Source organism: Leucoraja erinacea, chromosome 28 (genome assembly GCF_028641065.1).
Source record: "Leucoraja erinacea ecotype New England chromosome 28, Leri_hhj_1, whole genome shotgun sequence".
Classification (NCBI taxonomy): Eukaryota; Metazoa; Chordata; class Chondrichthyes; order Rajiformes; family Rajidae; genus Leucoraja; species Leucoraja erinaceus.
The window spans coordinates 1,907,364-1,924,745 of NC_073404.1; the positions used below are offsets into that span (position 1 = coordinate 1,907,364).

General features: G+C 45.1%; 1 protein-coding gene across 22 annotated transcripts in view; it reads right to left on the reverse strand.

The window, feature by feature from the left end:
* Positions 1 to 1,602: 1,602 nt before the first annotated feature.
* ncor1 (nuclear receptor corepressor 1) overlaps positions 1,603 to 17,382 on the reverse strand; it is a 171,226-nt gene continuing 155,446 nt past the window's right edge. For 21 of the 22 annotated variants that reach the window (XM_055657492.1, XM_055657491.1, XM_055657489.1 and 18 more), the window contains 4 exons: positions 15,373 to 15,426; positions 13,561 to 13,581; positions 5,692 to 5,913; positions 1,603 to 3,246 (listed from right to left, as the gene is read on the reverse strand). In XM_055657492.1, coding sequence (XP_055513467.1) covers positions 3,062 to 3,246; positions 5,692 to 5,913; positions 13,561 to 13,581; positions 15,373 to 15,426 — 482 coding nt within the window. In that variant the 3' untranslated portion in view covers positions 1,603 to 3,061. The remainder of the gene's footprint in view (positions 3,247 to 5,691; positions 5,914 to 13,560; positions 13,582 to 15,372; positions 15,427 to 17,382) is intronic. The other variant, XM_055657500.1, reaches the window with a different exon arrangement.

A 17,382-nucleotide genomic window follows, 5' to 3' on the forward strand; every position in this document is an offset into this window, starting at 1 on the left:
GCTCCATCTCATCAGCCTTTGCTACCTTTCTGGTAGTACGTTCCAGGTACCTACCATTCTGTATGTAAACATAATGCCTCATAAATTTCCTTTAAACTTTTTTTAACGTAATGCTCCCTAAATTTCCATCAACTCTCAGAGTACTATGTGCAGTTTTGGTTGCTATCTGCAAGTGGGATTAGTTTGTACAAGCATGATGCTTGGTTAGTGTGGATGTGGAGAGGATGCTTCCACTTGTGGGAGAGTCTAGGACTAGAGTAAAAGGATGCTACTTAAGAAAGGAGATGAGGAGGAATTTCTTTAGTCAGAGGGTGGTGAAACTGTGGAATTCATTGCAACAGAAGGCTGTGTAGGCCAAGTCAATATATATTTTTAAGGTGGAGATTGATAGATTCTTGATTGGTACGGGTGTCAGGGGTTATGGGGAGAAGGCAGGAGAAGGGGGTTGAGTGGGAGAGATAGATCAGCCATGATTAAATGGCAGAGTAGACTTGATGGGCCGAATGGCCTTATTCTGTTCCTAGTTATGAATGTATGAATGGACATAGCCTGCTTCTATGCTGTACAACTCCATACTTTGACATTACTAAATAGTGGAGCAAGCTTGAGGTGCCAGGATTATTTTACAATACGTCAATGCTGAGCTGACCCTGGTAGCCACCTATGTTCACGGTTGCCACAGTTTGGATGGTTGTCTGAGCTGGCAGGATCCTTAGGGCAATCCAACTGAGAAGGGAGACAACACAAAATGCTGGAGTAACTCAGCGGGACAGGCGGCATCTTTAGAGGGAGGAGATAGGTGATGTTTCGGGTCATAAGTGACAGTAGAATTTGGCCATTCTGCCCATCAAGTCTACACCATGGCTGATCTATCTCTCCCTCCTAACCCTTCTCTTGCCTTCTCTCCATAACCCGTGACATCCACACTAATCCAGAATCTATCTCTGCTTTAAATATTTCCATCGAATTGGCCTCCACAGCCTTATGTGACAAACAATTCCGCAGATTCGCTCCACAGATGCTGCCTTCCCGCCGAGTTACTCCAGCATTTTGTCTACCTTCGGTGTAAACCAGCATCTGCAGTTCCTTCCTACATAACCACGTCTGGCCTGTGACCCGGCGTCGCCTCCGCCTCCGCGAGGGCCTTAGGGTTCGCCCGGGACTGGCGGCAGCGGGGAGCAGGGGGAGAGGGCCACCCCGCCGCCACTCACCGTACGCTGAGACGGGGGGGGGAGCGGACAATACATCAGCCTGAGGCCTATGCGCCGCCTCCACGAATCACATCTCCGTGCAGCATCTGCCCAGGCCGCTTATAACTACATCTCCCAGCGACCTTCGCGCCATCTCCAGCGACCTTTGCGCCATCTCCAGACCTGCCGCAGGCTGGGATTATGGAACTACATTTCCCTGTGGCCTTTGCGCCACATGCCCAGACCCCGCCGTTGGGACTGTATGGAACTACATTTGCCAGGAGCCTTTACGCCACCACTGGCCCGGGGCACCTCGTTGCAACGCGTCCCGGAGACCCGAACATCCCCCAACTTCTGTAAAGGAATATATATATTTTTTTGGCGTGACAATAAAAAATCCAAATGAAAAGACTGAAATCAGATGTCGTCTTTATTTGGGAAATAAACATTTACATGGATGTGACCGGGTTTGTAATGGTGAGTTACTTTAAAAGGCAGAGGTTAGCCTGGAGCGGCAGGGGAGGGAGGCTTCAGTCGCAACAGTGTGGTTAAAATAATGATCAGAATTCAACCCAAGTCAGGTGTCGTGCTTTGAAAGTTGTGACAGTCCTGAACACAGAAAATAATGTGACCAAATCCAGATAAAGAACTCATTAGTGGAGTTGTTTCGATGTCAATCGTGTAGTCAGCATTAAAAACATTTGCGGGGTACCCCGTCAGGAGAAAAACATGCATTTCCAAAGTTGCAAACTTCTCATCCAACGCTCAAAGGGTAAAGCTGAAGCCCGCCACTTTAACACTTGCGCCCAGCAATCGCCCGCCACTTTAACACTTGCGCCCAGCAATCACCCGCCAGGCAGCACAGTCACGCAATGTTTAGGATTCTTCACCACCATTCTGAGCTGTCCATGCTGAGTCTCCCTCCAACTCTGCAGCTTCTCCAAGTGTGGGAATCAAATACGTGCAGACAATTGCCACAATCGTTCGAGATCCTGACGGAAAGAGACTGCAGACCAGGAGCTGTATTTGAAGCGTGACCCAAGCATCCGGCTTCCACAGACGCGGGGTGTCATAGGGCTCCGTCAGGCGGGACAACACAAGACTGACTGTTGAATATCCAGCTTCAGGCCAAACATTGAACTTCTCGAGGAAACCGCCTGCCCTCTCCCATTCCCCGCAAGAAAAACAAAAGCTTAACTTCTGGAACTTCTTTAAGACCTGTTTGTATTTCTCGGACTTTAAAACTATTCTGTTTCGCAAGGGGTGGGGCAGAAAAGAGGTGCCAATTATGAGGTGGAGATACAAGATGTTCCCTTTGGGTTAACATTGTGTAGTTACAGGGTCAGGCTGCTTCCTGAGCCCGCTGACACCAGGGTACATACTCCCTTCACATCTCAGTTCACAATGAATCATAATACATCCATGCATTAATATCTCAGCAGTGCCGCTAAATAATTAAAGACAAAATGAAACTTAATTTACATTGAATATAGAACACCAGTCCTTTGGGTTCACCTCACTGATGCACATTCTGCACTCAATTCGCTGTTTTAAGAATCTTTAAAATGTAAGATTGAAGCATGATACTTTGGGAAAGAATTCTATAATACACTAGAATGATTTCAAGAGTTTTTTTTAAACAAACAAATGGAAAGCAGATAAAGTCTTTCACTGTGAACTCTACACAAAGCTTCCGATCAGACTTTCCAACCTACATCTGCTCAAAAGAACTGGATACTGCTTTGCATTTGCCTGTGAACAAATGCTTTTACTTCTTTAGTCAGTGACTTAGGCTCTTGAGGAGAGTCTCTCGTCTGTGGTGGGCAGTCCTGAAATACTCGCTGACGGCACGCTCAGCCAGACCCCTGAGTTCAGTCATCGCTGTCTGACAGCGTCTCGTACTGCGAGGAGAGTAGGGGAGCGGGCTCACGCTCCCACGTCCTGGGCGGAGGGTGTGAACTCGCTTGGCCCATGGTCGGTGGAGCACATGCGATGGACGTCGGTGCTACATTCATCATACGTATTGTCAGTGGATTGTAGGGGAACGCCGTTGAACCTGTGCAACAAGATACAAGGCAGTTAATTCACATTATTTACTGCCCTGCTGGTCAGTTTATCTGCACTGCAAAAAACACTATGTCCACTAACAAAGCAACTTCAGTGCCCAAGTTAGCTCCAACATGATTCGCATAGGACTGAAGTATGCAATGAAAGCCAGGAAGGACAGGTATGGAGGACGATGGCAGTCGTGGTGAGGACAGGTATGCAGGACGATGGCACAGTCGTAGTGAGGGCAAGTGTGAATTTGTTCAGCGGGAGAGATGGGGCAGAGTTCACTCATCCGAAGGAACTAACATGTCAGACATGGCACAGGGCTGAGGTGCGTAGAGATGTAGATGTCAACCACACACATGTGCAAACAGATTCTGCTTTTTAAAAGCAAATTGTAGATAAAGGACACAAAATGCTTTCACTGAATTTTGATTAAAAACATCAGAAAGGAAAGAAGGGCAGTGTTAGGGTAGGGAAGGATATTATTGCCATAGAGGGAGTGCAGAGAAGGTTCACCAGACTGATTCCTGGGATGTCAGGACTGTCTTACGAAGAAAGACTGGATAGACTTGGTTAATACTCTCTAGAATTTAGGAGATTGAGAGGGGCTCTTATAGAAACATACCAAATTCTTAAGGGGTTGGACAGGCTAGATGCAGGAAGATTGTTCCCGATGTTTGGGAAGTCCAGGACAAGGGGTCACAGCTTAAGGATAAGGGGGAAATCCTTTAAAACCGAGATGAGAAGAACTTTTTCACACAGAGAGTGGTGAATCTCTGGAACTCTCTGCCACAGAGGGTAGTCGAGGCCAGTTCATTGGTTATATTTAAGAGGGAGTTAGATGTTGCCCTTGTGGCTAAGGGGATCAGGGGGTATGGAGAGAAGGCAGGTACGGGATACTGAGTTGGATGATCAGCCATGATCATATTGAATGGCGGTGCAGGCTCGAAGGGCCGAATGGCCTACTCCTGCACCTAATTTCTATTTTTCTATGTTTTTATGAAACGGTGACCACCAGCTGATGCAAGATCTTAGTGACCAGGGAAAATTGAGATAATAAATTATTAGTGTAGACAAACAGGCCAAAGCCTTTTCTCAAAGGAATGTGCACACAACTTTGCTGTCAACATGTTTATAGAGCATTTTAAGGTGATTTGCCGGAATGGTTATCAACAGAATTTAACACCAAGACACTTATTAGGGAAGATGACAAAAAGCTTGGTCGGAGCTAGGATTTACGGAGTGCCTTACAAGAAGAGAGAGAGGCAGAGAGTACGAGGGAAGGAAGTCCAGTGCTTAGGGTTTTGGCACCTGCCTGCCACTGGTGAAGTGATTGCATTTAGGGTTGTTCATGAGGCCAGAATTGAAAGGGGGCAGAGACCTCAGAACAGGTATGGGACTGGGGGAGATTAAAGATTGGGGCCATGGAGACAGGAATATTTTAACAACTTAACCGGGAACCAGTATGGATCAGTGGGAAAAGAAGAAATGGGTGAATAATCATTGAACTTTATTTATTTATTTATTAATTAATTTATTTCTATTTTTTTTGTTTTTGTTTTTCCTTTCTTGTTTTCTTTTTTTTCTCATCTTTATGGGCTCTTTCAAGCTATCTTTCCACAAACTGTCAATTGTTAACTCCTGGGGCTTACACATCACTACTTTCCTTAATCTTTCCTTTTCTCTCTTATTCTTGCTTCTGTTATTTCTCTATTGTTAAACTTAAAACAAGACGTTGTACATAAAATGTATTATGTTATATGCCACGGTTTATACGACTGTACATTGCTTCTAATAAAAATATTTAAAAAAACTTACTGAACAGTAAAAGGCCTGGATAGAGCGAATGTGGAGAGGATGTTTCCACTAGGAGAGTCTAGGACTAGAGGCCACAGCCACAGAATAAAAGGACGTACATTTAGAAAGGAGATGAGGAGGGATTTCTTTAGTCAGAGGGTGGTGAATCTGTGGAATTCATTGCCACAGATGGCTGTGGAGGCCAATGGATATTTTTAAGGTGGAGATTGATAGATTCTTGATTAGTATGGGTGGGTTATGCGGAAAAGAATGTAGTTGAGAGGGAAAGATAGATTAGCCATGATTGAATGGCGGAGTAGAGTTGATGGGCCAAATGGCATAATCCTGCTCATACTACTTATGAACATGAATAACACTTTGCACAAGTTTCAGCTAAGTTTCAGATGACCGTTAAATGTATACAGAGTGCGTTGGGTGAGGGAACAAAAGCTTGGATGAAGGCTTCAGCGGTTGGGCTGAGGCAGTGGTTACTGTGGTTGGCGATGAAATAGACTTGTGGTTCCTCTGGTGTGAAATACCCTCTCATTTGCCCGGTGGCAATGCTGAGATTGGCAACAGGAGCCCCTGGAGGTGCCAGTCAGCAGGCCACATCACATTGCACGGTTCCCTAGCAGCTGACTATGGTACTAACCTGATGGAGGTGACGGATTAGCCTCCTCACTCCGAGCATCAGCGGACACCGGGAGGTTGGTGGCCATGTTCTCCTGCGCAGCGCTCACAGGATGGGACAGAACCCCTTGGTGGTCTTCTCCTTTGTCATCGTATTTCCCCATTAACGCTTTCCTGATAATGTCCTCCAGGCCCAGGTTACTGGCCGGATCCGCAAAGGAATTGCTCCGAGAACTGACTCCACCTGGGAGGTGGGAGGAAACGGTCGGAGAGGAGGGGAGGGGGAAAGAGGGAAGTGCAGTCAAGTAGGGGAAAGGGGTGTGGGGAGGGAGAGGCAAGGCAAAGGCAGGTAGAGAAAGAACAGGAAAAATAGGTCAGCATTTGTTTTGCAAGCTGCAACAGCACAGCAATAGCAATGAGCAGATCCAGTGACCCCAGGTTCCACACAGCAGAACAATGAAGCTAACAATTCAGCATAGACGATCACTGCTTCACATGCAGCCCATTCTTATTATAAGATCATAGAGTGATATCATGGCTGATCTCTCTCTCCCTCCTAACCCCATTCTCCTGCCTTCTCCCCGTAACCCCCAACACCTGACAGAATCAAGAATCTATCTATCTCTGCCTTAAAATATCTACTGACGGCCTCCACAGCCTTCCGTGGCAAAGATTCCACAGATTTACTGACTAAAGAAATTGACTACTGACCCTCTGACTAAAGAAATTTCTCCTCATCTCCTTCCTAAAAAAACGTCCTTCTTTAGTGGAAACATCCTCTCCACATTCACTCTATCCAAGCCTCACTATTCTGCATGTTTTAATGAAGTCTAAACTTTAATGTTCTAAACTTTAATGTTCCAGAGAGTACAGGCTAAGTGCCGTTAACCTACTAATTCCTGGGATCATTCTTGTAAATCTCCTCTGGACCCTCTCCAGAGCCAGTAAATGCTTCCTCAGATATGGTGCCCAAATTTGCTCATAATATTCCAAATACGGCCTGCCCAGCGCCTTATAGAGCCTCAACATTACATCCCTGTTTTTGTATACAAGCCGTGTCGAAATAAATGTTTGCTCTCTTTACTACTGATTCGACTTGCAGATTAACCTTTTGGGAATCAAGCACAAGTCCCTTTGCATCTCCGATTTCTGGATTCACTCCTCATTTAGAAATGAATCTACGCCTTTATTCCAACCACCAAAATGCATGACTCCACACTTTGCTGCACTATATTCCATCTGAAACTTCTCTGCTCAATCCCTCAACCTATCCATGTCCTTCTGCAGAGTCCCTGCTTTCTCTACCTGCCCCACCTACTTTCGTATCATCCGCAAACTTGGCCACAATGCCTCAATCCCCTCATCCAGACCATTAAAATACAACGTGAAGAGCAGCGGCCCCAGCACCAAGCCCTGCGGAATTCCGTTTGTCACTGGCAGCCAACTTGGAAAAAGCCCCCTTTATTGCCACTCTTTGCCTTCTGCTATTCAGCCAACCTGCTATCGATGCTAGCAGCTGCCCTTTGATACCGTGGGTTATCATCTTCCTAAGCAGCCTAAAGGGCCTGTCCCACTTAGCCGTCATTTGCCGTCTTTTGTTGTTCTTTAAAAGCTTCCCAATCCTCTGACTTCCCACTAATCTTTGCAATGTTATATGCATTCTCTTTTAGTTTTATATGGACCTTGACTTTTCTTGTCAGCCACTTCTTTCTCCCCTTAGAATCTTTCTTCCTCTTTGGAATAAAAAGATCCTGCATCTTCCAAATTATTCCCAGAAATTTCTGCTATCGCTGTTCCACCGTCACCCCTGCTAGAGTCCCTTTCCAGTCAAGCTCCTCGCCTCATGCCTCTGTAATCCCCTTTGGACCGACACATCCGATTTCACCTTCTCCCTCTCAAATTGCAGGTTAAAATGTATCATATTGTGGTCGCTACCTCCTAGTGGTTCCTTTACCTCGAATTCCCTTATCTAATATAACATCTTTGTAATCAATAAATACAATAGTTTAATCATCAGATTTTCTGGAGCAACTCTACATTTTAACAGTTCATATTTAATTTTGCCAGTTCAGAAATGGGGCTTCATCCCACCTGGCCTTCGTACGCCAGTGCCCTGTCCCATCTCCTGCATCTGAAACCCACCAACATCGTTCTCTGTTACATTTATGTGTTTATCTGGCTTCCTCTTGTTCCTCTGTTCCCATAACTAGACCCATGCTATTGAGGCGGCACAGTGATGCAGCGGTCGAGTTGCTGCCTCACAGCGTTAGAGACCTGGTTTCAATCCTATCTACGGGTGCTGCCTGTACGGAGTTTGTACGTTCTCCCCGTGACCGTGTGGGTTTTCTCCGGGTGCTCCGGTTTCCTCCTACACTCCAAAGATGTACAGGTTTATATGTTAATTGACTTCAGTAAAATAGTAAATTGTCGTAGTGTGCCAGATTGCTGGACGGCGTAGACTTGGTGGGCTGAAGGGCCTGTTTTGGTACAGTATCACTAAAGTTAAGTAACTAAAGAGTTACACATTTTCACTATTCTCGGGAGAAAGAAGTTCCTTTTGAATTTGTTATGTTTAATCAATGATAACTTCATATTCATTCTCTCAGTGCTGATACACCGAGGAAACGGCCCTGTTTTCCTTATCAAAACCATTCAATGATTTCTATTATTTTCTGGAATTTTTTTTTAAAAATTCTTCCTAATGGATAAAATCTCACAATTACAGTCATCTTGTTAAGTTTCTTGAAAAGTTCCAGTCCTTCCATATCCTTTTAACTGTACAGAGATCATGTATTCCAAACAATATCATAGCATTTTACTGCAACCCAAACTGCTTTTCAGTGCTATATTCTACCCTGGTTAAAATAGTGAGACATAATTCATGGCTCTGGTAATCAGCTGATGGTGCCCAGAACCGATATTTTGTTTTTAGATATTACGCAGTATTATATTAAACTTTTCATTGAGTGTATTTTAAATGAGCGTGGGAAATGGGGTCCTGGAGTTTTACAGGAGTGTGGAAAACAGTCTCCACCAGTGAGAGTTTCCAACCTTAATGAGGCCAGCAAGAGCTGGAGGCAAGGCCATGGTTTAGAAGGTGAGGTGTGGCAGGAGAGGCAGATGATAACACAGAGGACTCAGTGAGCATGCCTGTTTTTGGTACAGTGCTTTAGACTGCCAAAATAAAGACAGGGCGATTGGTAACCATATAACAATAACCATATAACAATTACAGCACGGAAACAGGCCATCTCGGCCCTACAAGTCCGTGCCGAACAAATTTTTTTTTCCCCTTAGTCCCACCTGCCTGCACTCATACCATAACCCTCCATTCCCTTCTCATCCATATGCCTATCCAATTTATTTTTAAATGATACCAATGAACCTGCCTCCACCACTTCCACTGGAAGCTCATTCCGCACCGCTACCACTCTCTGAGTAAAGAAGTTCCCCCTCATATTACCCCTAAACTTCTGTCCCTTAATTCTGAAGTCATGTCCTCTTGTTTGAATCTTCCTTATTCTCAAAGGGAAAAGCTTGTCCACATCAACTCTGTCTATCCCTCTCATCATTTTAAAGACCTCTATAAAGTCCCCCCTTAACCTTCTGCGCTCCAGAGAATAAAGACCTAACTTATTCAACCTATCTCTGTGTGACTGAGTGAGGCGAGACTTACAATCAGAGAGGAAACTTGTGTGCCACTTGGTATCGACCGGCATTCTTCAATTATGGTGTATAAGAAGGTGCTTCGTTCATAGGTGGCTCTTTTCTACTTGGATTAGTTTGACGAGGTAAGTTTTTTGTCGTCGAACGTACAGCAGGTGAGCTCAGTCCTTTGTGTTGTACAACTTGTACCACACCTGCAAGAAGGCTCATCGCTTTGGGGGGTTTGGGCAATCAGTTATGGCGCTATGCCAACTGGTGACTGAGTGAGGCGAGACTTGCAATCAGAGAGGAAAGTTGTGTGCCACGGTAAAGGAGAGGAAAGTTGGGCCACTTTGTAAAGGAGCAGATAATGAAGCCTCAGCACACATCTTTTTTGAGGAGGGTGGAATGTCCTCTGGGGCAAGTTCAAAGCATGATGGGTGGATCAACTGCGCAGGCAAGGGGCAGCAGAGGGTTCAGGGCAATAGTGGTTGGTGATTCAATGGGATGGGGAAAAGATAGGCCACTCTCGGCTGTACATGTGGACCAGGCACATGCCGTGAGTAATTACTCAGGGTAGGCACTAGGCAGTCAGTCGACATAAAAAATCGTAAATTCCACACATGCACAGAAAAAGCGTAAAACAGCGCATGCACAGAAATGCATTAAAAAAAAAACGCGCCTGCGCAGATCGGTCCTGTAGGCAGTCAGTCGAATTTTAAAACTCTTAAAAACCGCGCATGCGCAGCACCCAGTCCACGGTGCAAAGGCAGGATTTCAGCTGCCTTTATTGCCCATTGTAAGTGAAGGTTTGAAGCAGCGTCCACAGCTCGTGAGTTGAACATAGTTACGCGTACTACATGTACTGCGGATGAAGGGCACGGGAGAATTATGCCTACCTAATATCGATTATTAAAATAATACCCATTTAATAATAAATACTGAATTTAGTAAATTAATTGAAAATCTTTACTATTTATATTTAATAATTACCTTTTTATAAATTTAATCAGGGTAGGCACTGCCTACCTTGCCTACCTGGATGGCACGGGCCTGATATGGACCCAGGATGGTGCCGTGCCTTGCAGATAATACGAGTAATAGATTGGGCATTTCAAAGGAGGAAGTCACAAGTCATGTTTTGCAATGGTGTAAATGACATAGGTAAATTGAAAGACAAGTACTAGTTCTATCCTACACACTAGGGACTATATACAGAAGCCAATTAACCTACAAGTCTTTGGTATATGTGAGGAAACCAGAGCACCTGGAGAAAACCCACATGGTCACAGGAACAACGTACAAACTCCATAAAGACAGCATCCATAGTCAGAATGAAACCAGGGACACTGGCACCTTAGGGCAGTAACTCTACTGCTGTGCCACTGTGCCACCCAAATGTGCCACGGGTGCATCAGTAAGTTTGTATGTAACAAAGATTGTTGGTGTTGTTGATAGTGAGGAGGATAGTCTTTGGTTACACAACAATATTGATCAATTGGTAAGGTAGGCAGAAAAATGGCGGTTGGGATTTCATCCTGCTAAAAGTGTGAGATGTTCCATTTGTGGTGTATTTATAAGTATACAGTGCCCTCCATAATTTTTGGGACAAAGACCCATCATTTATTTATTTGCCTCTATATTCCACAATTTGAGATTTGTAATAGAAAAAAAATCACATGTGGTTAAAGTGCACATTGTCAGATTTTGTTTTGGGGGCTAGTCCCCTTCAGTTTTCTCTGCAGCATATAAAAAGCATGTTCAATTGTGTTCAGATTGGGTGATTGACTTGGCCACTCAAGAATTGACATTTTTTTAGCTTTGAAAAACTCCTTTGTTGCTTTAGCAGTATGTTTGGGATCATTGTTTTGCTGTAGAATGAACTGCCAGTCAATGAGTTTTGAGGCATTTGTTTGAACTTGAGCAGATAGAATGTGCCTATACACTTCATTCATTATGCTACTACCAACATCAGTTGTAACATCAATGAAGACAAGTGAGCCAGTACCTTTAGCAGCCAAACATGCCCAGGTCATAACACCCCCACCACTGTGTTTCACAGATGAGGTGGTATGCTTTGGATCTTGGGTAGTTCCTTCTCTCCTCCATACTTTGCCCTTGCCATCACTCTGATATGTTACCATATTCCCCGGCAATGAAGATGCTATTTTTTTACCCAAAAATAAGGCAAGTCTATCCCTTATTGCTGGCAGCTGATGGGAAGAGGCTGTGAAAGGGCAGGGGGGGAAGAGTTCCTTTCAAAACATGTGGGGAGTCTGGCCTGGGTCAGCATGGCGAGGGCTACACAAATTGATTGGGTCGCCAGGGGTAAAGTTGTGGGGAGGGCAGGAGCGTTGAGAAGGATGGGGTTGGGGATCCTGGCCACCGCATTGTGGCCAGGAAGGGAAGTAGCTCGGGTGGCTGCAAGCAGCTAACCAGGGGTTTGCATCTTGCAGTGTAGCCTCTGTATTTCTGTTCATGAAGTCTTCTGCGGACAGTGGTCATTAACAAATCCACACCTGATTCCTGAAGAGTGTTTCTGATCTGTCGGACAGGTGTTTGGGGATTTTTCTTTATTATAGAGAGAATCCTTCTATCAGCTGTGGAGATCTTCCTTGACCCTTTGTGATTAGTAAGCTCACCAGTGCTCTCTTTCTGCTTAATGATGTTCCAAACAGTTGCTTTTGGTAAGCCTAAGGTTTGACTGATGTCTCTAAACAGTTTTATTCTTGTTTCTCAGTCTTATAATGGCTTCTTTGACTTTCATTGGCACAACTTTGGTCCTCATATTGATAAACAGCAATAACAGTTTCCAAAGGTGATGGAAAAACTGGAGGAAAGACTAGGTGCTGAGAGCTCTCTTAAAACTGTGTTAAGGAGGCAATTAAACACACCTGAGCATTTACACACGCCTGTGAAGCCATGTGTCGCAAACATTATGGTGCCCTGAAATGGGGGGACTATGTATAAACACAGCTGTAATTTCTACATGGTGAAACCAAAATGTGTAAAAAACACCCTTTAATAAAATCTGACTATGTGCACTTTTACCATATGTGATTTTTTCTATTACAAATCTCAAATTATGGAGTACAGAGGCAAATAAATAAAGGCCTTTGTCTCAAACATTATGGAGGGCATTGCATGCACAATGAATGCGGGGACCCTGAGGAACAGAGGGTGATGGTACACATGTCAAAGTATCCCTGAAGGTATCCAGCACAGGTAGACAAGCTGGATACCTAAAACATCGGTCAGGCTATATCTGGGGAAGAGTGCACAGTTCTGGTTACATGATGGGAAGGTGTGGTTGCTGTGGAGAGCTTTGTTCCACTACTTCTGCCCTGGATTAAACAACTTTATCATCTCATTAAAATTTCACAGGAAGAGGAACGGGCCATTCAGACCAACCTCCTGTGTCCCTCCCACAAGACCACAGCCGATTCTCTATCTCAACTCCATTTACCAACTCTCCCCCTGCATCCATCAATTCCTCTCAGTCATATCCCAAAAAAATATCAATCTCAGTTTTACACACAATCATTGCCTGCACAGGTAGAGAAGTACAAAGATTTACAATTGTGTGGCAGCAGCGCCACAGCTTCCTCTCTGCAGGTCATCATTAGTCACTTTCTCATTGAGTTTCATTTCAACAGCAAATGTCAATAGTGAATATAAATAATAAAGAGGTGGAGGCCAAGCATTGATCCCCGAGGTACCAAAATGATCATTGCCCATGACCCGAGAAGGCCTGCTTCCCCTGAGAAGGCCCCGCTTACCCGAGAACAACCCGTACCCCTGAGAACGACTTTTACTCCCGAGAACAATCCGCTTATCCGGGAACCTCCCGTTACCCATGAGAACAACCCTTACCCCTGAGAGTGACCTGCTTTCCCGAGGATGACCCTTATCCCTGTTTACTCCTGCAACATTCAGAATTAGCTCAATCTCCTCTGCATCCTCTCCAGTGCAATCACCTCTTCACTATGGTGTAGTGCCCAGAACTGTACGCACTCAGCTGTGGCTCAACATATAAAGTTGTACTAAGACCTCCCTGCACTTATATCCAATACCCTGGCTAATGAAGGCAAGTGTGTGATGCCTACTTCACCACCAGATCCAGCTGTGCTGCAGGCTTGAAGGATCCTTGGAGATCATCAGAAATTAGAAAAAGTGGTTCAGAAAATACAGGTATAATCAGATTTATCTGAAAACTGCGACGAGATTGTTAAATAAGCTGACGCACCTTTTTTGTACGAAACCACACCTGGAATGGAGAAAAGAAAGATTTGTATTTAGTAGCTGAACTGAATATTAATATCCCTTCACAAGATGCACCCATAATCTTTTAATGTATAAAATCAGCACATTTTTATAAATCAGTAGAACTGGGTTTAAGCACACTCAGAGATGGTTTATACACCCGCTGCAGACTCTTAGGAAGGCAGCTATGTGTGGAGTGAATCTTCAGACATCCGGCATCCTTCTGGAGGACAACACAAGCATCAGACCGTGAACCACAACGTCCAGTCTTTTGGGTGTGTTCAGGGTATGGGCTGGTGGTACTGAGGAGTTATCTGCCTCCTCTCTGCAGCTGCCCGAGTTAGGCCATAACAGTGGCTTCATGGTGACCAAAGGCTGGGCTGAGCATTGCCTGACTAGTTGGTGTGAGCAGTTGGTTAACCAATCCTCAAAAACCCATTCCGTATCAGTAGATATTAAACAGTCACAAGAAATCATTTAAAATACAGAAAGGATGCAAATTTTCTTTACTGGAATAGCAAACCCTCATTATTACAGACCTCTTTATAAGGGATTTTGGTTATAGAGGACTGTCTCTTTAATAATACAGGCTGCTAGTTACACTGTGGAGGCCATTAAAATTGACAAGCAATTGTTTTCTTGGACACTTAACTCTATTAAACAATGTAACAAACAGCCTTTAGTATTTTTTGTAACAAATATAAATTGTTACCTGAGACTGCTGAGAACGGAGGGGACCCGGCAGGGGGAAGGGGCCGCCGAGAACAAAGGACCCAGCGACGGGCTGCCGAGAACGGAGGGGGGACTTGGAGGGGGGGGGGGGGTCGCATGCTGCCACATGTGGCGGCAGACCTGGTTTGCTGCTACAAGCAGAAGAAAGGGCTGTTCGGTGAACTTTTGTAACTTTGTTGGCAGCAGATACATGGTGACTCTTGTGTACTGCCTCTGTGAGGTCTGCTGTATGATTTTACCGGGTTGTATGCAAAAGAAAACATTTCACTGTACCCAGATACACGTGACAATAAAGTATCAAAATTCAAGAATTAAATTAAAAAGAACATTTGTATTTGAAAACAATTCATTTCATGGAGAGATGACTAGGTGGAATGTCTAGAGATACAGCACAGAAACAGGCCCTTCAGTCTAGGCCCACCAGCGATCACCCCGTACACTAGCACTATCCTACACGCTAGGGACAATTTACAATTTTTTACCGAAGCCAATTAACCTACAAACCTGTACATCTATGGAGTGTGTGAGCAAACCGGAGCACCAGGGTCACGGGAAAAATGTAGACAGCCATACAGACAGCACCCATAGTCCGGATCGAACCCAGGTCACTGGCGCTGGAAGGCAGCACTCCACCACTGTGCCATTGTGTCTCCCCCCAAAAAAGGAGTGAATCCCTTCCTCTGTTAGAGCAGACCATCAGCTGCAACGGTCACCATTTCCCCCCCATATGGTCTGTTATTACATGGGTTTATTGTATTGGTACTTTTTAAATATAAAGACTTTGGACTGGGTATGGCAACACTCCTTGAGCTAATTCAGGAAGGATGTCAGTATGCCTGGAAACCGCTGCAGTTAGTTCATATTCTGCAGGGAACATGGCAGAATGACACAAGGAATGCAGCTGGAGTAGAGGTAAAGCATCTTGCTGGGACTTGCTTTACTGAATGGAACCACAGCTCGTAGGCGGAAGGCCAGCCACGATCTCACTGAGCGGTGCGATGGTTAAAGGAGCCTCCCTCCCCACACACCCTACCACACGGGGGCTGCACCCAGCTCTGCTTACCTGATGTCGTGACTGCTGGCAGGTTAAATATCTCAGTCCCAGGTTGAGCATTGGCTGCAAATTAAAGAGGAACTGATCAGCGTCTGGTCACACACCCAGCTCAGGCAGCTTAGCACCCACATTCTGTCAAAACCACCACCCAGCATTGTTAAGCAGGAGGCTGCCCATAGGCCCACTGAATTATGCTGGCTCATTATAAGGCAGTCCAATCAGTCTCTTTGTTGAGCTGTGACCCATATTCCTGCCAAACACTCTCACCCTTCCTGCCAGTGAGTTCCAGGTCACAGCCGCTCAGTACAAAACATTCCCCAGAATCGCCCTTGCACTCTTTGCCCCTCACTGTGATTTCGAGAGACATGGGCCAAGTGGGACCCTCATTGCACTTTGTCCAACCTCAAGCTCTCCTCCCTGCAATAATTCTGGGGAATTTCTACTGAATCCCTGCAGGGCATTCACAGCTTGGAGAACCAGGGCTGAACGCAATGCTCCAATCTTGGCCGAATCAACGTTTTATAAAGATTCCCTGACTTTGTTCTCGATCTTAGTCATGAAATGCTGGAGTAACTCAGAGGGTCAGGCAGCATCTCTGGAAAAAAGGAATAGGTGATGTTTCAGTTCAAGACCCTTCTTCAGACTTAGTCGAGGGAGAGGGAGATTAGGGGCATGAAAAGGTAGAGAACAAAACAGAGCTGGCACCGATATCCAAGGAAAGGTGAAGCCCACAGCAGTCCATTGTTGGCTGAGGAAAAGGTGATATTGAAGGGTTACAAACAGTAAAACCAGCAGGTAGACACAAAATGCTGGAGTAACTCAGCGAGTGAGGCAGCATCTCTGGAGAAGGAATGGGTGACGTTTCTGGTCGAGACCTTTCTTCAGACTGATGTCATGGGAGGGGGTGGGACAAAAATAGAATGTAGTCGGAGGCAGTAGTGGGAGAACTGGAAAGGGGAAGGGGATGGAGAGGGTCTGAAGAAGGGTCTCAACCAAAAACGTCGCCCATTCCTTCTCTCCAGAGATGCTGCCTCACCCCCTGAGTTACTCCAGCATTTTGTGTCTACCTTCGATTTAAACCAGCATCTGCAGTTCTTTCTTAAACAGTGAAACTAGCAAGATGACTAGGGTGGGGGAGGGGGACTACAAGGTTACTTCACTGGAAGGGTCTCGATCTACCTGTTTTTGAATACCACGTACTTTGCCACTTCAATTAATTTATGTACATCTACACCCAGTTTTCACTGATCCCGGTGCCATTCAGGGCTGTGCCTTTGTCTTTCTCACTACTTTTGTTAAAATGTATCACACGTCTATAGGTAATGTTGCTGCCTGACTTGCCAGCCTGCACCTCTTGGTATTTATTACCCTTATCATCATTGTTTTCCACACCTGTATGATTGATTTATTTGTAAATGTTAAATCTCCCATGTGTAAACATTAGTATAAGTGTATCAGAACAAAAGCAGCATTGCTAACATAACTACTCACATTATTTTACCACAAACACAATAAAATCAACACATAACATGTTACAAATATAGGCTAGTTAGCATTTGTGGAGAGAAACATTTGAAGTTGATGACCACTTATCAGGTATTGCCTGACCCATTGAGTTTCCTGCATTATTTTGTTTAGTTCAACATGTTAGATTTTGACCTTGAGTCCGTACTTTTTTGTGTGTATGTTGCCTCAGACGTTCTTATTCCTCCAGAATGCTGATATTTGGGAAGGGGTGGTTAGACCTCACACCTGGGTGTTGTGTGTAATACACAGCATGTTGCTCAGTTTGGTACAACATTGCAGCTAATGGCATTGTAATGGATTGGGGAGCTGTGGGCAGCTCGGTCGGGGAATCTGGGCAGCGTATGGCATGAAATCAGAACCAGACTGGATCCAAGGTGGAGTCCAGGTGGTGAGGACAGACACGGAAGACAAGGTGGAGCCAAGGTGTGGTCTGATCAGAGTATGTTGCGGAAGGGAGCCCTGGAGCGGTGCGGAGCCAGACCATGCTGTGGC